General features: G+C 43.4%; 2 protein-coding genes across 8 annotated transcripts in view; one reads left to right on the plus strand and one right to left on the minus strand.

Annotated features, from left to right (window-relative positions):
* LOC110500155 (cytochrome c oxidase assembly factor SCO2) overlaps positions 1–8399 on the minus strand; it is an 18395-nt gene extending 9996 nt beyond the window's left edge. The window contains exon 1 of the mRNA XM_090214123.1: positions 8284–8399. The gene's annotated coding sequence lies outside the window, so the exon portion shown is untranslated. The remainder of the gene's footprint in view (positions 1–8283) is intronic.
* LOC110500156 (uncharacterized) overlaps positions 1–20373 on the plus strand; it is a 72979-nt gene that overhangs the window by 7537 nt on the left and 45069 nt on the right. For 3 of the 7 annotated variants that reach the window (XR_005038561.2, XM_036957483.2, XM_090214122.1), the window contains exons 1-2: positions 185–273; positions 763–1038. Coding sequence is in view for 5 of the 7 variants with exons in the window: in XM_036957483.2 (XP_036813378.2) it covers positions 987–1038 (52 nt within the window). In the remaining 2 variants the exon portion in view is untranslated. Of the gene's footprint in view, positions 1–147; positions 274–762; positions 1039–20373 lie in introns of those variants that run through there. The other 4 variants (XR_016490212.1, XM_090214119.1, XM_036957484.2 and 1 more) reach the window with 2 other exon arrangements.

Here is a 20373-nt window from a genome sequence, read left to right on the forward strand (position 1 = left end):
TTTTAATCTGTAAGGAAAGATATATGGGGAGGAAAGAAGGAGACGGAATTAATCAGACAGCGGTATTTAGTATGAGAACCTTTACTAATGAGGCCTGCGTCTGCGTAGTTAACACAACGAGAAAAGAGAATCAGAGGGAGAGAGAGAGTGTGTGTGTGTGTGAGAGAGGGGATGGAGGGAGGGAGGAGTGAACGACAGACGGGAAATGAATCGCAAGCTGCAGGAGAATAGGTTGTCAGCATCCAGAGCTCCAAGGTCTGACTCTCATTAAAGGTAAATACAGTGTGTGTGTGTGTCTATATTTACCTGATATTTGCACTTACAGATACGTGTGCTAGATGGAGAAAGGAATGCCTTGGATTTGACCCGTGTGGTTAAATCAGCAGAAAGAGCAGGTAGAGGGAAAGAGAAAGGGAGAGGTAAAACGAGAGAAGGGATACAAAGCATTAGCATCAAACGTGCTTCATACCCAGACCGAGACGGGAGAGAAACCAGTAGAGGGACCAACCGTGCAAATGAGAGTGAGTGAATTGGTCAGTGGTAGAGAGAGAGAGAGAGAGAGAGAGAAAAGGACAGGAAAGGGTTATAGAATAACAGCTCAAGTAAAAAGAAGACAGAAGTGCAGTATCAAAACAAAAGGAGGTCTAGAGAGTTAATTGTGTAGTATCTGAGTGAGTTTGAGAGAGAGCTGTAGTGTTTGTCTCTTTGTTGCATGCATCTCAGACTGCGGTCCCTCACTCAGTTTGTCTCTTTGCTCTCCAGCGTCTGTGCGTCTCTCTCACCTCCAGGATGGAGGGGCTGCTGCGGCTGAGTCTACCCGGAGCTTGAGGAGCCTTCCTGGGCTTCGTCTGCGTCATCTTCCCCCTGTCTCTCTCTGCCCTGGTCCCCCGATACTCATCCATCACTCGACCTCTGCAGTACAAGAGAGCATCTGGACCCACACGACACCTCCCCCTAATCCCCCACACTGAGTTGCCAGGGCAACCATGGACGGACTACGCCTGCCACCGGTCACCGAGGAGGTCATTGACCCTGCAGGTTAGTGTGTGTGTTTGTTTGTTTGTGTGTATGTTTGTTTGTGTGTATGTTTGTGTGTGTGCTTATCACACAATCATGTGTGCGTTGTTTATATGCCTTTGTGTGTGCATTGCATACCAATGACTCCATGGATGTCTACACAAAATGTTGTGTTCGTGAGTGTGTGAGCCATAAATGGTCTACCAGTGTATGTGTGTGTGTGTGTGTCTGTTTGTGTGTCTGGGTGTTTGTGTTAGCCAGTCAGCGAGGCCTGTGTTTACCAGAACAGATGGATTAACAGAGACAGCCTGCCAGCCTTCCATAGTGACACTACTCAGGGACGTCATCCAGCAGAGACTGGAAGCTAGCTGGATCACAGAGCTCTGTGAATATTACATTCATAAACTCTTAATATGAATCAAATATTGGATTTACACATCCAAATATAAACGCTGATGCTGGGTAAATAGTCAATCATCAGAACAATAGGAATTCTGTATACATTCTTTCAGCGATCAGATCCCCAGTGGTTTTCCTGGCATTAATGATGTCGGACATTCAGCCTATGTATTTGTTTTGTAACCTATGACCTCTGTTGTGAATCCTTTATGATAACTAGCCTATGTCCGGTGTATGACTGACCGTTGGTCCACAGTTTGGCCATTGAGCCGATTACTACAAGCTCTATGCAGACGCAAGATTTGGAGTGTTGCAATGTTTTTCGTTACAAAAGGGACCTTGTAATACACTCCGACATTCAACATACCTTTTTACTACCTGAAAAGTTTTGCCGCTTGGTTTCTTGATCTGATCTATATGCTACGTATGCTATTCATCAAAGTAGCGTATTTTGCATTGATAACCAAATATAATCTCAGTAACTGTTCAGACAGTAAACCAAACAACAAGAATCCCCCAAACAAGGTATTTTGTTTAGAACTAGTGATATAGGCTATTGTGAAATGGTAGAACCTGCTGTAGGCAAGAGGCTAGCCATGTGCTTTTTTTCTCCATGACTAAAACATGATAACGTTGTGTTTTTAGCTGATGGAAATCAATACACAAGCAGCCTATCAAACTGGAATAATGTTTTAGGTTACACCAGCAAGTATACAAATATTTATAAAATTATAAATTATAAAATCATTGTTACAAAGATTATTTCACATGGAGATGTGGGAAGCTGAAAAGGCTAGCCAGCTCGCTATGTTTTTAGCAAGGCTAAAACCAGCTAGCCAGGCTGCCACATAACTACTACTAACAAGGAAAAGTGACTCTTCCTTGCTTTAACTAAATGAAAAGACAAAAATGAAAAACGTTGCTATCGCCGACTTGCAAATGGGAGAGGGACCATGGACCATATCATGTTACCAAAAGGTATCCTCTACTCCAGAAATCCCACTCCAACGATGCACACACACATGCACGTAGATCAACGGAGGGAAGCTTGTAGTAACCTTAATATAAGCCATGGTCTGATCACACGTATGGTTCCTTATGTTAATTATCCAGGACATACTGTATTTGAGGGGAGAGTGTGAGGTGTGCAGTGGGTGGTTAAAGCAGGTATAATGTTGTAGTTTTAACAGGTGTAGGTGAGACGGTGTTGTAGTTTTAACATGTGTAGGTGAGACGGTGTTGTAGTTTTAACAGGTGTAGGTTAGACAGTGTTGTAGTTTTAACAGGTGTAGGTGAGACGGTGTTGTAGTTTTAACAGGTGTAGGTGAGACGGTGTTGTAGTTTTAACAGGTGTAGGTGAGACGGTGTTGTAGTTAACAGGTGTAGGTGAGACAGTGTTGTAGTTTTAACAGGTGTAGGTGAGACAGTGTTGTAGTTTTAACAGGTGTAGGTGAGACCGTGTTGTAGTTTTAACAGGTGTAGGGGAGATGGTGTTGTAGTTTTAACAGGTGTAGGTGAGACAGTGTTGTAGTTTTAACAGGTGTAGGTGAGACAGTGTTGTAGTTTTAACAGGTGTAGGAGAGACAGTGTTGTAGTTTTGACAGGTGTACGTGAGACAGTGTTGTAGTTTTAACAGGTGTAGGTGAGACAGTGTTGTAGTTTTAACAGGTGTAGGAGATACAGTGTTGTAGTTGACAGGTGTAGGTGAGACAGTGTTGTAGTTTTAACAGGTGTAGGAGAGACAGTGTTGTAGTTTTGACAGGTGTAGGTGATACAGTGTTGTAGTTTTAACAGGTGTAGGTGATACAGTGTTGTAGGTTTTACAGGTGTACATAAGACAGTGTTGTAGTTTTAACAGGTGTAGGTGAGACAGTGTTGTAGTTTTAACAGGTGTAGGAGAGACAGTGTTGTAGTTGACAGGTGTAGGTGAGACAGTGTTGTAGTTTTAACAGGTGTAGGTGATACAGTGTTGTAGGTTTTACAGGTGTACGTGAGACAGTGTTGTAGTTTGAACAGGTGTAGGTGATACAGTGTTGTAGTTTTAACAGGTGTAGGTGAGACAGTGTTGTAGTTTTAACAGGTGTAGTTGAGACAATGTTGTAGTTTTAACATGTGTTAGGAGAGACAGTGTTGTAGTTTTGACAGGTCTAAGTGAGACAGTGTTGTAGTTTTAACAGGTGTAGTTGAGACAATGTTGTAGTTTTAACATGTGTTAGGAGAGACAGTGTTGTAGTTTTGACAGGTCTAAGTGAGACAGTGTTGTAGTTTTAACAGGTGTAGGTGAGACAGTGTTCTAGTTTTAACAGGTGTAGGTGAGACAGTGTTCTAGTTTTAACAGGTGTAGGTGACAAATGTGTTGTAGTTTTAACAGGTGTAGGAGATACAGTGTTGTAGTTTGAACAGGTGTAGGTGAGACAGTGTTGTAGTTTGAACAGATGTAGGTGAGACAGTGTTGTAGTTTTAACAGGTGTAGGAGATACAGTGTTGTAGTTTGAACAGATGTAGGTGAGACAGTGTTGTAGTTTTAACAGGTGTAGGTGAGACAGTGTTGTAGTTTACACAGGTGTAGGAGAGAGTAGATAGAAAGAAAGAAAAAGTAGAGCTGGTATATGGCTCATATCTTTTTTGGTAAAGGCTAGAATCAAGCCGTTTTCTCTGAGGAAACGAGGGAGACTTGGTTATAGTAGCTACAGAACCTGGCTATGAAACGCAGTGGGGAAAGTGAGAGGGTTGAACGAGACCACACATTCAAAGATGGCCTACTTTTCTATAGTAGAGGGTTAGAAAAACATAGCTTGACTGTTGTGTCACTATTAAACTCAATGCTGCTGTTGTTTTTCATTTAGTAAAGAAGCTTATTTCTTAACCAGGCAAAGGGTAGCTAACTAGAAGGCTGGTGGTGACTGGTTATCCACGGGAAAGCAAGAGAGTCGGCTTCACGATGTGTATAATCGGAGGCAGGCTGTGTGTGCCTGGGGGTGGTGTGTCCTTTAGACTGCTGAACAGAACTGCTCTGTGCATCTAATATTCATTGTGCTTATCACCTAAAAACTCTTATCCAGTCCTTTGGGCTCCCGAGTGGTGCAGCGGTCTAAGGCACTGCATCTTAGTGCAAGAGGCGTCACTGTGGTCCCTGGTTCAAATCCAGGCTGCATCACATCCAGTCGTGATTGGGAGTCCCATAGGGTGGCGCATAATAGGCCCAGGTTTGGGTAGGCTGTCATTGTAAATGACAATTTGTTCTTAACTGACTTGCCTAGTTAAATAAAGGTTCAATGAGAAAACATTAGTAGTCAAATTTTAGACACAGAGATAACTGAAATTAGCCACAGGTGTCTGAGTTGAGTTTCTGTTCAAGATAAATTTAGTTAGCCAAAGCTGCTCTGGCAGAGTGGATGGGGCTAGTTAGCTGTTGTAGCTTAGAGTTAGCCATAGCTTCTCTAGTTAATGGGGTTTGTTAGCTAGTCTGAAGGACTTGAGCTAGGTATAGCTAGCTATACCCAGATGAAATAGAGAGTCCCGGGAGTTCTCCCTGTAAAATGCTGTCTCTGATCAAACCCAAAATCCGTTGTGATCTTCAGAGCTGCTTTGTAATGGCTCGGAGGGTGTAGGTCTATGCTGTGTGGTTCATTCTCTGTGTGTATGTGTGTGGTTCATTCTGTGTTTGTCTGCTGATGGCCCAGTTTATTCTGCTACTGTAATGACTACAGTGTTTCTCCACTCTCACTACAAGGTAGTGACAAACACACAGCATCTCTCTCCTTCTCTCTCCCCCTCTCACCTGATTTGACTCTAAGGAGTTTGATAGAGAGGTAGAGGATAATGATGGACACACTGTGGGAGAGGGGCGGAGGTCTCCACCCACTGCATCTCAATCTCCTTTGTTCTGACTGCGACATTCTAGAACACCCCATCCATGTTGTCACACACACACACACACACACACACACACACACACACACACACACACACACACACACACACACACACACACACACACACACACACACACACACACACGCCTTTGAAGAACCATTGACTCCCATAGCTCTTCCTTCCCTCAATACCCACTGGTTTTACCAATCCGTGTCTCTACTTGTCCACCCCCAGCAGCTGCACCCCTCCTCTCCCTCTCTTCACATATGCCATGTATAGCACCCACAGAGCCCAGCGCGTGCCAACCTCATCCTCCCACCATCACGCCTCCATGGCCCACTAACACACCACTCTACTGCAGTCTCTCTCCCTGCTCTCTCGCTCTCACACACAGGGAGACAGCTGCAGCCATAGTTCTGCCTCTGCATCCTCCTATTAGAGCCTGTCTCCTCTCCTCTGTCATCTGTAATTGGATGTGACTGGCGATGAAAAGTTCAGGATCGTGACCCATTGCCTGGGTTTACCCTCTCTGTCTCTCTCTCCAGCAAAAACGAGGCCCCTTGAGCCTTCCCTTCCTTCCTGCCAGTAACCAGCCCCCCCCCCAATCCCCATGTCCTCCTCCTGAACTACCTCAACTCTGCAACCCATCCTCTCCTAGTACACAGAGCTAATCGTAGGAGTGTGTCTGTAACAGAGGTCAACAACAAGTACAGTCATGAGAGCTGATTGTCTAGTTACAGTATAACCTTCTTTAAACTCTGTGTTTACTCTCTCGCTCTCTCTCTCTCTCGCTCTCTCTGGTGTGTGTGGGCCGCTGTCTACCAGGATTATTATCAGTGTAGCTGAGTACTGAACTCATACACTGTCTCTGTATTACGACCCACTTAAAGGCAATAACTGTCAAACTAACAGTTCATCACTATACCCCCATCAAGTCACTAGATGTCTGACTGGAACAGGACTGTAGACTGGGAATTTGCTTCTACTGCTTTGAGCCAAGTCTGGGAATGTCTTGAGGTCTGTGGATGTGTATCCTGGCTGGCAATCCCTATGAAATATCCTGTTTCGAATGACAATCTGCGTCCCAAATGTCACCTTGTTCCCTATATAGTGCACTACTTTTGACCAGAGCTCTATGGTCTATCTAAAGTAGTGAACTACAGTATATAGGGAATAGTGCCATTTGGGATGCTATCTAACGTTAGCTATGGACACTGCACTAACTCTGCAGTTAACACAGGCAGCTGTTTCAGGTAAACTAGCTAGTCTAGCTAATTGGGATTTAATTATAATGTCAATACTAGATACAGTGGTTAGCTAGCTTGGAGGAAGTATTTAGTGTTGTGTGTACTGTGTTTGTGCACTGAGCTAGCTACCATCCCATATGCTCATCCGTGGATGTTTGGAGAAAATGCACTATTTTACAAAGTCACGATTTTGGCCGCTAATGAGCATTGTGATTCTACAAGTAGAATGGGTAGGTTCGTCGCTACCAAGGCCTCACGCAGCTGGTAACGCTTTTGTTCTACTAAGAGAAGGAACGGCTTCCCACTGTGATAAGTACATATCGGCAGTCTATTGGCAGTGAGATTCAGTTAGTGGGCCATGTGATTCATGCTTTAGAAGTAAGCTATGTTATTAGACTAGTAACCTTCTCTGTTACAGTACAGACTTAGTGAGACGTGTGTGTCTGTGTTAGGCTGTGTGTGAAGTGGTGTGTTGGTGGGGTGTTGAGAAGTGTGTGTCTGTGTTAGCCTGTGTGTATGCAGGTGGCACATGGGCACAGGGTTGGGTGTATTATTTGGTACTTGAGGCCTAATCAGTTGGTCTACTGAATACAATATAACTGTGATATACACAACCCAACAGTTACTAATTGGTAAAGAGAAACCCTGCTTTTTGTTCATTATTATGGAATCCCAATTATATGTACTTTGTTACAATCCCTGGTAACACACATATAGTTACAACATGCACCTTACTTCGACAATATATGTTAACAATATGAACACCTTACTTTAAATGAATGGGTTTAACGTGTTGTAATTATTGCATTCTGTACAGACTAATTAGCATGTTAGGTATCTAATTTTCATAACATAGTATAAAAGTTGTATTATAATTTCAGGAATTGTTACGTAGTCTCAGTTTTGCATAAAGCATGAAGATTTGCAAATAATATGACCACCATATGTTAAATTATTGGGCTTAAATTACTGTAATTATGTATTCTGTACTGCCTAATGTGCATATTAAGTATCTGATTTGCATAATAATTACATTTTCATTGAGTACATTTTACTTTAAATTGAATCATCTCTGTGTTCTACATCAGCCTTGAAAGTGTCATAACAATATGACCACCCTATCTTGAGATATTGGACAAAACGTGTTGATTCCAGGCGGGTGATATGGTGCCATTATTGACCAGGGATTAACATTGTCCGTGAACTTTTTCAATCACTTGAAAATATCATTCTTAGCAATGGTAAGTCCTATCCTCATGAAATAGTGTTCCTGAGAAGCTTCTCTATAACCTGGAATACAAAGTATGTCACCAGAGCTAAAGTTTAACACCATTCTGTAAAGCAATACAGCCCACTACAAGAAAAAAAAACAGTCTGAACTGCTTGTCTGGAGAGTGCCACAGAAGTGTGAACACACACACACAATGCAAACAATGGGAGCACAGGTAACTTTGGAGACAATGGGGAATTGCAATGTGGCCATTCGTCTCCAAAATAAAAAATGCAAATGTATCCACATTTTAACAGCAAACAATATAAAACTACTATCTTGTTTATATCCAATATTAGCTATAACCTAAATCTCTGGAACTGAGCATGGGCCCTAGACTGTATACCTCAGCTACTGTATCCCAAACACAACTAGGCAGACCACAACTACATAATACAGAATACATGGCTAGCTAGCTACTGAAACCAGCTAACGTTAGCTTAGCTAGCTATTCATGCATGTATTTTTACTGACCGATCCGATGTTTTTACTGACCGATCCGTCTGTTCTTCTCCCGAGCCAGATCACTTCCTGTCGAGCCATATTCAGTCTCACTTTCTCTTTCAACCTCCTCAAAAACATATTTTGTGGGGATTTGTTATGCTCAAAGCAATTAAATTAATCTGTTCTCCAGAAGCAGGTAATGCACTCGTCCAAGCTGCAATGGCTCTTCTTCTTCCTCCTCGTGAGGTCGTAAATCCCATCCAGGTCATTTGCATATCCCTGGCAAGTTTATCTAATTGGCTACACACCAGTGTAATGACAGGAACACAGCAGTGAAGTGAGACACAAATTATTTTTTTGCACGCAATGACCAGTGGGTTTCTATCCAGCCTTTTTATGCAAGTAAAGTACATGTTGGATAAAAAATGTCACGACAGGCCTGATGGAAACAACTAATTTGTTAGTAAACTTTCAAAATGTCGACAAAACAAGGTGAGATCTTTTTGTGTCAGTAAAATGGATTATGCGAGAAATGGTGTTGGAAACGTTTTTATGCGCAAATATTAATAAAATAACTAAAGGAAATATCGAAAGTGAACTTGGAGTCATGACATGTTCTGTGGTCCTCCCACTTCAACTTGTCAGGAAAGCCTGCAGTTTATTAGGCTACAGATGAAATAAGTTATGATGAACTTCACAGGGTGGTGAATGTACAAGATGATGATCTTGATGCTCCTTTCTAATAAATATCTAGGGTCTTATTCTAGTGACATGGTTATCGATGCTTGGCTGCTGTTTAACAAATACAAATAATCTCGCTCTTTTGTTCATAATAATCTCATCATGTGTAGGCTATACCTGTAACCGTACTGTATCTGAGAGCTGTTGGCTAGAGCGCACGTACCAATACCAGAGTGGGCACATTCGCTATATAACGCCTTTTTTTAATGTGACAAAACCATCAGTAGAGTGGAAAATGCAACGGAAACCTATTTAACTCGTAGATTTTATTCAGTACATGGGAATTTAATTGTAAGCGTTTTTTGTACGTGCACTAAATCATCCTTTTTATCTGCAACAAGTCAATTTGACGAAAACACATCTCTGGTGGGAAAATGCGCATATTGTTTTTATGCAATGTTTTAATTCAATATTTGCATGAAAATCTGTCGCCAATTGGACGGAAACCTAGCTAATGATAAAAAGGGTGGACATTAGATGTGGTCATAAACTCAGCAAAAAAAGAAACGTCCTCTCACTGTCAACTGCGTTTATTTTCAGCAAACTTAACATGTGTAAATATTTGTATGAACATAACAAGATTCAACAACTGAGAAGTAAACTGAACAAGTTCCACAGACATGTGACTAACAGAAATGGAATAATGTGTCCCTGAACAAATGGGGGGTCAAAATCAAAAGTAACAGTCAGTATCTGGTGTGGCCACCAGCTGTATATTACTGCAGTGCATCTCCTCCTCATGGACTGCACCAGATTTGCTAGTTCTTGCTGTGGGATGTTACCCCACTCTTGCACCAAGGCACCTGCAAGTTCCAGGACATTTCTGCGGGGAATGGCTATCGCCCTCACCCTCCAATCCAACAGGTCCCAGACGTGCTCAATGGGATTGAGATCCTGGCTCTTCGCTGGCCATGGCACAACACTGACATTCCTGTCTTGCAGGAAATCACGCACAGAACGAGCAGTATGGCTGGTGGCATTGTCATGCTGGAGGGTCATGTCAGGATAAGCCTGCAGGAAGGGTACCACGTGAGGGAAGAGGGTGTCTTCCCTGTAACGCACTGCATTGAGATTCCCTGCAATGATGACAAGCTCAGTCCGATGATGCTGTGACACACCGCCCCAGACCATGACGGACCCTCCACCTCCAAATCGATCCCTCTCCAGAATACAGGCCTCGGTGTAACGCTCATTCCTTCAACTATAAACGTGAATCCGACCATCACCCCTGGTGAGACAAAACCATGAAGAGCACTTTTTGCAAGTCCTGTCTGGTCCAGCGAAGGTGGGTTTGTGCCCATAGGCGACATTGTTGCCGGTGAAGTCTGGTGAGGACCTGCCTTACAGCAGGGTTACAAGCCCTCAGTCCAGCCTCTCTCAGCCTATTGCGGACAGTCTGAGCATTGATGGAGGGATTATGCGTTACTGGTGTAACTCGGGCAATTGTTGTTGCCATCCTGTACCTGTCCCGCAGGTGTGATGTTCAGATGTCCCAATCCTGTGCATTTGTTGTTACACGTGGTCTGCCACTGCGAGGACAATCAGCTGTACGTCCTGTCTCACTGTAGCGCTGTCTTAGGCGTCTCACAGTACGGACATTGCAATTTATTGCCCTGGCCACATCTGTAGTCCTCATGCCTCCTTGCAACATGCCTAAGGCACGTTCACACAGATGAGCAGGGACCCTGGGCGCCTTTCTTTTGGTGTTTTTCAGAGTCAGTAGAAAGGCCCCTTTAGTGTCCTAAATTTGTACAACTGTGACCTTAATTGCTTACCGTCTGTAAGCTCTTAGTGTCTTAACGACCGTTCCACAGGTGCATGTTCATTAATTGTTTATGATTCATTAAACAAGCATGGGAAACAGTGTTTAGACCCTTTACAATGAAGATCTGTGAACTTATTATTATTATTTTTTTTTTTACAAATTATCTTTGAAAGATAGGGTCCTGGAAAAGGGACGTTTCTTTTTTTTTTTTTTTTTTTTTTACTTTAGTGGAGAACATTGACAATAAGTTACATTTGTTTGTGACAATGTTATAGTCGTTTGCTGAAAACAAAATGTTAAATAAACTTGGTGGTTCGATGGTAAGATTGCCTAAGAACACGCCATTTCCATACAGCTACCTCCAGAAGCGACTTTTTCATAGCAGATTAAAACTTTCGCAGCAGGTTAGGAGAATTACGTAACAGGTTAGGACAGTTAGGTTAAGGTTAGGAAAAGGTTAAGGGTTAGCGAAAATGCTCTCCTAACCTGCTACGAAAAGTCACATCCGGTTGAACCTGTATTGAAGTGGTGTGTTTTTAGGAAGTCTCGTTTGATGGTAGTAGGTTACAGTAGGACAAGTAAGAGCTTATTTTGACATGTAGAGTTTTAGCTTTCAGCAGATATAAAAGTTGTTCATGATTTCTCTTGTTTTTGTTTCTCTTTACCAGCCATACTCAATAGGCAATAGCCAGAGTATGTGACCATGGGGGCCTCAACCCACAGGTTGATTTTGTTGTGTCACTCAGGTACACTATATGTTTGTGTGTGTGTGCATATATATACACACAGTTGAAGTCGGAAGTTTACATACACCTTAGCCAAATACATTTCAACTCAGTTTTTCACAATTCCTAACATTTAATCCTAGTAAAAATTCCCTGTCTTAGGTCAGTTAGGATCACCACTTTTTATTTTAAGAATGTGAAATGTCAGAATAATAGTGGAGAGAATGATTTATTTCAGCTTTTATTTCTTTCATCACATTCCCAGTGGGTCAGAAGTTTACATACACTCAATTAGTATTTGGTAGCATTGCCTTTAAAATTGTTCAACTTGGGTCAAACATTTTGGGCAGCCTTCCACAAGCTTCCCACAATAAGTTGGGTGAATTTTGGCCCATTCCTCCTGACAGAGCTGGTGTAACTGAGTCAGGTTTGTAGACCTCCTTGCTCACACACGCTTTTTTAGTTCTGCCCACAATTTTTCTATGGGATTGAGGTCAGGGCTTTGTGATGGCCACTCCAATACCTTGACTTTGTTGTCCTTAAGCCATTTTGCCACAACTTTAGAAGTATTTTATTTTTTAAATTTCACCTTTATTTAATCAGGTAGGCTAGTTGAGAACAAGTTCTCATTTGCAACTGTGACCTTGCCAAGATAAAGCAAAGCAGTGTGACACAGACAACAACACAGAGTTACACATGGAGTAAACAATAAACAAGCCAATAACACAATAAACAAATCAATGACACAGTAGAAAAAAGAAAGTCTATATACAGTGTGTGCAAAAGGCATGAGGAGGTAGGCAATCAATAAATAGGCCATAGGAGCGAATAGTTACAATTTAGCAGATTAACACTGGAGTGATAAATGAGCAGATGATGATATGCAAGTAGAGATACTGATGTGCAAAAGAGCAGAAAAGTAAATAAAATAAAAAAATATGGGGATGAGGTAGATAGATTGGGTGGGCTATTTACAGATGGACTATGTACAGCTGCAGCGATCGGTTAGCTGCTCAGATAGTTGATGTTTAAAGTTGGTGAGGGAAATAAGTCTCCAACTTCAGCAATTTTTGCAATTCGTTCCAGTCACTAGCAGCAGAGAACTGTAAGGAAAGGCGGCCAAATGAGGTGTTGGCTTTGTGGATGATCAGTGAGATATACCTGCTGGAACGTGTGCTACGGGTGGGTGTTGTTATCGTGACCAGTGAACTGAGATAAGGCGGAGCTTTACCTAGCATAGACTTATAGATGACCTGGAGCCATTGGGTCTGGCGACGAATATGTAGCGAGGGCCAGCCCGACTAGAGAATACAGGTCGCAGTGGTGGTTGGTATAAGGTGATTTTGTAACAAAACGGATGGCACTGTGATAGACTGCATCCAGTTTGCTGAGTAGAGTGTTGGAAGCTATTTTGCAGATGACATCGCCGAAGTCGAGGATCGGTAGGATAGTCAGTTTTACTAGCGTAAGTTTGGCGGCGTGAGTGAAGGAGGCTTTGTTGCGAAATAGAAAGCCGATTCTAGATTTGATTTTTGATTGGAGATGTTTAATATGAGTCTGGAAAGAGAGTTTACAGTCTAGCCATTTATAGTTGTCCACATATTCTAGGTCGGAACCGTCCAGTGTGGTGTTGTTAGGGCGGGCGGGTGCGGGCAGCAAATGGTTGAAAAGCATGCATTTGGTTTTTACTAGCGTTTAAGAGCAGTTGGAGCCCACGGAAGTAGTGTTGTATGGCATTGAAGCTATTTTCGAGGTTAGTTAGCACAGTGTCCAAGGAAGGTCCAGAAGTATACAGAATGGTGTTGTCTGCGTAGAGGTGGATCAGGGAATCGCCCGCAGCAAGAGCGACATCATTGATATATCAGAGAAAAGTGAATTGAACCCTGTGGTACCCCCATAGAGTCTGCCAGAGGTCCGGACAACATGCCCTCTGATTTGACATACTGAACTCTGTCTGCAAAGTAGTTGGTGAACCAGGCGAGGCAGTCATTAGAAAAACCAAGGCTATTGAGTCTGCCGATAAGAATACGGTGATTGACGGTCTTTTATCGATGGCGCGCTGTGTTAAGAAGCAGTGCAGCTTGGTTGGGTTGTGTATCGGAGGATGCATGACTTTCGACCTTCGTCTCTCCCGAGCCCGTACGGGAGTTGTAGCGTTTAGACAAGATAGTAGCTACTAACAATTGGATACCACAAAATTGGGGAGAAAAGGGGGGTAAAATTCACCCCCAAAAATTAAAAAGACAATGCCTTCGTACACAAATTGAGGTCCATACAGAAATGGTTTGTCGAGATCGGTATGGAAGAACTTGATTGGCCTGCACAGAGCCCTAACCTCAACTCCATCGAACACCTTTAAGATGAATTGGAATGCCGACTGCGAGCCAGACCTAATCGCCCAACATCAGTACCCGACCTCACTAATGCTCTTGTGGCTGAAAGGAATCAAGTCCCCGCAGCCATGTTCCAACATCTAGGGGAAAGCCAACCCAGCAGCAAAGGGAATTAATGGCAGTGATTTTGGAATGAGGTGTTTGACTAGCAGGTGTCCACATTTTTTGGTCATGTAGTGTATCATTGTATAAACACACATAAGATGGCAAAATGTGTAGAATTAGCTTTAAAACTGCAACATTTTCTCCACCAACGAGGGGTGTGAACAGTTTGAAGTCGCATTGTACTTGGTGGGGGTTTGTTATTTTGGCGATAAATTACAACATCCATCCGGACCTTCTCAAATAGTATTTGAGTACCCCTGCTCTATACTAACCAGACAGCAGCCATCTCCATAGGAGCTCGTTGTTGTGGACTGCCCTTGTATGGTCGTATAAAAAAATATATGTTCTAACAGGTGCGTGTGTGTGTCAATTATTGTGAAAGATCTCGGCTGACATAACCAACATATTTGTCTCAGTGAGAATGTGAATTCATAACGTGGCTAGATTCCTGTCATGGTTTCTCTTCTGAATGGGATGTTTTGTCCTTGAGGGAGTGACGTCAATAAAAAAAGATGGATGGGATGCGAGTTAACATGTGACGATTCTGCACGTAACTGTAGTTTAAGGTGTGTGTGTGTTTTCTCCAAATTGGACCATGAGACTGTTCCCAAATAACACTGCATTGTGTCTATGCGGTGCTGCTAGACATTGACAGTGTGTGTAGGACTTGAGTGTGTGGGATGTCATCTTTGTGTGTGTGAGTGTCAGGTGTCTGTTACCTTAGTGTGTTTGTCGAAGATTAGGATATGAAGAATAGAGGTAGAGGAGAGGGGGAGAGAGAGAGTGAGTGAAATTAATAACATTATGTCCCAATGCCCTTTGTCCTCCTCAATCTTCATCATCCTACAGTATATCATATCCCCTCTGCACTGGGGCTGTGTGTATTCAGGTTAGTCATGTGGATTTTATAAGCCCTCATTCTGTGTGTGTTTATTTTTTGTGTGTGTGTGTGTGTATTCATAATCTCCTGGTAAATCATAGAGACAGGGGTGCTCTGATAGGAGATATTTTCCTCATATTGATCTCCCCTCCCTTGTACAGAAGGAAAACAAATTGAATTCGGTTTATAATCGGGTAAACATTAATACTGGTGATTAGTCTAGTCTGGTTTAGGCTTTTATTTATGTCCTCTCTAATATTCCTACTCTTTGATTCTGTTCATTCCTTTTTACTCCTATCTTCTCTCGCCTATCCTCTCTCTGCTTCATCCTTTTTAACTCTAAAATTGTCTTCGGTCCTTCACTCCCTTCAAATGTTTTTCTCTTTTTCCCCCTCTTTCAGTCTCTCTCATCATCTTACTGGCTTCATCTCCTCTCTCCATCTCATATGAAATGACTCATTACAGCTCTGTCAAACATGAATTAAAAACACCACTGCCACAGTGATGACGTCTGATCTGGCCAGAGAGAAAGAAAGGGAAGATGCTGAGAACCAGAGGAGATGAGGGATGGAGGAAGTGAAGGAGAGAGAGATGTTACATGTCTTCACAGAACTAATGCAGGCCTATTGATATTCCAGCACTGCTCTCCCCTGGCCTACGATCTACTGTCTTTTCTCATCAAGGCTGGGGTGGTGTGTGTGTGTGTGTGTGTGTGTGTGTGTGTTTTCTGTGGCAACATCTGGGATAATGGTCACTTGGGGATTGATGAAAGGAACAGAGCCAGATGGATTGATAATGGGACATGGAAGAAGGAGGTTGTGTGTTTTGGTCTGTGTGGTGGTCCTCAGTATTCTGCCTGTCTCATAGCCAATGTCACCCGCTCCGCCTCACCTTTATTTAACCAGGTAGGCTAGTTGAGAACAAGTTCTCATTTGCAACTGCGACCTGGCCAAGATAAAGCAAAGCAATTCGACACATACAACAACACAGACATGGAATAAACAAAACATACAGTCAATAATACAGTAGAAAAAAAGTATATATACAGTGAGTGCAAATGAGGTAAGAAAAGTGAGTTAAGGTAATAAATAGGCCATGGTGGCAAAGTAATTACAATATAACAATTAAACACGGGAATGGTAGATGAGCAGAAGATGAATGTGCAAGTAGAGATACTGGGGTGCAAAGAAGCAAGATAAATAAATAAATACAGTATGGGGATGAGGTAGATAGATGGGCTATGCACAGGTGCAGTGATCTGTGAGGCAAGCTAGCAGGTGCAGTGATAAAGGCAAGCTAGCACCCTGTCCTTGGTCTGGGATGAAGCACAACAGAATAGTAATCAGTGCAGGTGTGGACCTGGGGCAAAAGACACATTTCTGATTCTCTGTCACTCATTCTTGCTCTCAACCTTCCTCTCTTTTCACTGGCTCAGCTGTAGAATCTTGAGTGGATATGTGGCACACCTGACCGTTGCTGAGGTGCAGGAGATAACGAGAAACACTGAAATTAAAAGGAATCAGAGCATCCAAAAACACACAATGCCAGAGGCCACATATAGGCAACTTGCGTCAATGCAATCAGACATGATGCGAAACACCTGCATACAAAGCAATCAGTAATCAATTATCTCAATTATCTCAGAAAAGTGTGACTTGATTGAGTCAGTATAGATATTTTTGGGATTCAATATAGTTTTGACATAATTGTACCTTTTTTTAAATGAAATTCATGAACACTTCAAAAGCCTAGAAACAGGTGTGAAGACCAAGAACTAAATAGAAATGCGAAAGGGGTGGGCCTATGGGAACTTGTACACGGTTATCGGGTTAAAGAAGTCAGAAATGAAAGGAACCACATAAAGCCAGGGGTTAAGAGGAAACATATTAAAGGATGACCCTCGTTAAAATAATGAGAACAAAAAATACTGGATCAAGTCACACCTTTCTGAGATAATTGATTACTGATGTGCCTCCTGGTGCTTTTGTTGCTGATGCGCAACGTGTCTGATTGCATTGACGCACATTTCCTACGTGTGGCCTTGTGCGTCGTTGTGTGTTTTTGTATGCTCTGATGAAGGTCTGACAACCGAAAGCTCAGCCTAATAAATTGAAAATGATGCATTGATCATGAGTGTACGGAGATTCCTTTTCATTTCACTGGCTCAGCTGTGCCACAGAGCAGTGTTATCTGTTCCTCTTTGTGTGAGTGAGTGTGTGCGCGTGTGTGGTGTGTGTTTGTTTGTGTGAGTGGTCCTGAGTGGATGTGTGTACTGTGTAGACAGTATTGATGGTGCTTGTTCTGGAGTGATCAGGGATGTGGAGAGGAAATGTGTCTGGACATTACTGCCTTTGTCAGGGAGAGGCAGAAAGAGAAGGATGCTGAAGAAAGAGAGATTAACAGATTAGGAGAGAAGGCGAAAGAGACAGAAAGACAAAAATATCGAGCAAGATACATTTTATTCGTCACATGCGCCGAATACAACTGGTGTAAACATTACAGTGTACTGCTTACTTACGAGCCCTTAACCAACAATGCAGTTTCAAAAAAATATGGATAAGAATAAGAGCTAAAAGTAACAAGTAATTAAAGAGCAGCAGTAAAATGACAATAGCTAGACTATATACAGGGAGGTACTAATACAAAGTCAATGTGCGGGTAGTATGTACATGTAGGAAGACTATGCATAGATGACAACAGAGAGTAGCAGTGGTGTAAATGGGGGGGGGGGGGGCAATGCAAATAGTCTGGGTAGCTTGGGGGTAGAAGCTAGTTGGAAGTCTTTTGGACCTAGACTTGGTGCTCTGGTACCGCTTACCGTGCGGTAGCAGAGAGAACAGCCTGTGACTAGGGTGGCTGGAGTCTTTAATTAAAGATGGATAATTTTTAGGGCCTTCCTCTGACACCGCCTGGTATAGAAGTCCTGGATGGCAGGAAGCTTGACCCAAGTGATGTACTGGGCCATTCGCACTATCCTCTGTAGTGCCTTGCGGTCTGAGACTGAGCAGTTGCCATACCAGGCAGTGATGTAACTAGTCAGGATAATCTCGATGGTGCAGCTGTAGAACCTTTTGAGGATCTGAGGACCCATACCAAATCTTTTCAGTCTCCTGAGGGGGAATAGGTTTTGTTGTGCCCTATTCACGACTGTCTTGGTGTGCTTGGACCATGTTAGTTTGTTGGTGATGTGGACACCAAGGAACTTGAAGCTCTCAACCTGCTCCACTGCAGCCCCGTCGATGTGAATGGGGGCGTGCTTGGTCCTATTTTTCCTGTAGTTCCCAAACCTCTCCTTTGTCTTGTTCACGTTGAGGGAGAGGTTGTTGTCCTGGCTCCACACGGCCAGGTCTCTGACCTCCTCCCTGTAGGCTGTCTCGTTGTTGTCGGTGATTAGGCCTATCACTGTTGTGTCATTGGCAAACTTAATGATGGTGTTGGAGTCGTGCCTGGCCATGCAGTCATTAGTGAACAGGGTTTACAGTAGGGGACTGAGCACGCACCCCTGAGGGGCCCCTGTGTTGAGGATCAGTGTGGCAGATGTGTTGTTACCTACCCTTACCACCTGGGGGCGGCCCGTCAGGAAGTCCAGGAACCAGTAGCAGAGGGAAGTGTTTAATCCCAGGGTCCTTAGCTTATTGATGAGCTTTGAGGGCACAACGGTGTTGAACGCTGAGCTGTAGTCAATTAATAGCATTCTCACATAGGTGTTCTTTTTGTCCAGGTGGGAAAGGGCAGTGTGGAGTGCAATAGAGACTGCATCATCTGTGGATCTGTTGGGGCGGTATGCAAATTGGAGTGGGTCTAGCATTTCTGGGATGATGGTGTTGATGTGGAAGCCATGACCAGCCTTTCAAAGCACTTCATGGCTACAGATGTGAGTGCTACAGGTCGGTAGTCATTTAGGCAGGTTACCTTCATGTTCTTGGGCACAGGCACTATGGTGGTCTGCTTAAAACATGTTGGTATTACAGACTTGGACAGGGAGAGGTTGAAAATATCAGTGAAGACACTTGCCAGTTGGTCAGCACATGGTCGCAGTACATGTCCTGGTAATTCGTCTGGCCCTGTGGCCTTGTGAATGTTGACCTGTTTAAAGGTCTTACTCACATCGGCTGCGGAGAGCGTGATCACACAGTCTTCTGGAACAGCTGGTGCTCTCATGCATATTTCAGTGTTATTTGCCTCGAAGCGAGCATAGAAGTAGTTTAGCTCGTCTAGTAGGCTCGTGTCACTGGGCAGCTCTCGGCTGTGCTTCCCTTTGTAGTGTGTAATGGTTTGCAAGCCCTGCCACATCCGACGAGCATCAGAGCCGGTGTAGTACAATTCGATCTTAGTCCTGTATTTACGCTTTGCCTTTTTGATGGTTCGTCGGAGGGCATAGCAGGATTTCTGATAAGCTTCTGGGTTGGAGTCCCGCTCCTTGAAAGCGGCAGCTCTAGCCTTTAGCTCAGAACGCCTGTAATCCATGGCTTCTGGTTGAGGTATGTACGTACAGTCACTGTGGGGACGATGTCATCAATGCACTTATTGATGAAGCCAATGACTGATATGGTGTACACCTCAATGACATCGGAGGAATCCCGGAACATATTCCAGTCGGTGCTAGCGAAACAGTCCTGTAGCTTAGCATCTGCTTCATCTGACCACTTTTTTTATTAATCTAGTTACTGGTGTTTCCTGCTTTAATTTTTGCTTCTAAGCAGGAATCAGGAGGATATAATTATGGTCAGATTTGCCAAATGGAGGGCGAGGGAGAGCTTTGTATGTGTCTCTGTGTGTGGAGTATAGGTGGTCCAGAGTTCTTTTTCCTCTGGTTGCACATTTAACATGCTACACGGATGGAAGTTTCCCTGTGTTAAAGTCCCCGGCAACTAGGAGTGCCGCCTCTGGGTGAGCGTTTTCTTGTTTGCTTATGGTGGAATACAGCTCATTCAATGCTGTCTTAGTGCCAGCCTCTGACTGTGGTGGTATGTAAACAGCTACGAAGAATACAGATGAAAACTCTCTCGGTAGGTAGTGTGGTCTACAGCTTATCATGAGATATTCTGCCTCAGGCGAGCAATAGCTCGAGACTTCCTTAGATATCGTGCACCAGCTGTTATTTACAAAAATACATAGTCCGTCGCCCCTTGTCTTACCAGACGCCGCTGTTCTATCCTGCCGATACATTGAATAACCAGCCAGTTGCATGTTGATATTGTCGGCGTTCAGCCACGACTCCATGAAGCGTAAGATGTTACAGTTTTAATGTCCTGTTGGTAGTTTAATCTTCCACGTAACTAGTAAATTTTATTCTCCAAGGATTTTACGTTTGCTAGCAGAATGGAGAGAAGTGGGGGTTTATTCGACCGCCTATGAATTCTGGCCCCTCTTTCCCCGCCTCCTCTTCACGCAGATCACAGGGATTGGGGCCTGTTCCCGAAAAAGCAGTATATCCTTCGCGTCGGGCTCGTCAGAGTCGTGAAAGGAAAAACAGGATTCTGCTAGTCCGTGCTGAGTAATCGCAGTCCT

This window comes from Oncorhynchus mykiss, chromosome 21 (genome assembly GCF_057628025.1).
Source record: "Oncorhynchus mykiss isolate SJ-2025 chromosome 21, ASM5762802v1, whole genome shotgun sequence".
NCBI classification, from domain to species: Eukaryota; Metazoa; Chordata; class Actinopteri; order Salmoniformes; family Salmonidae; genus Oncorhynchus; species Oncorhynchus mykiss.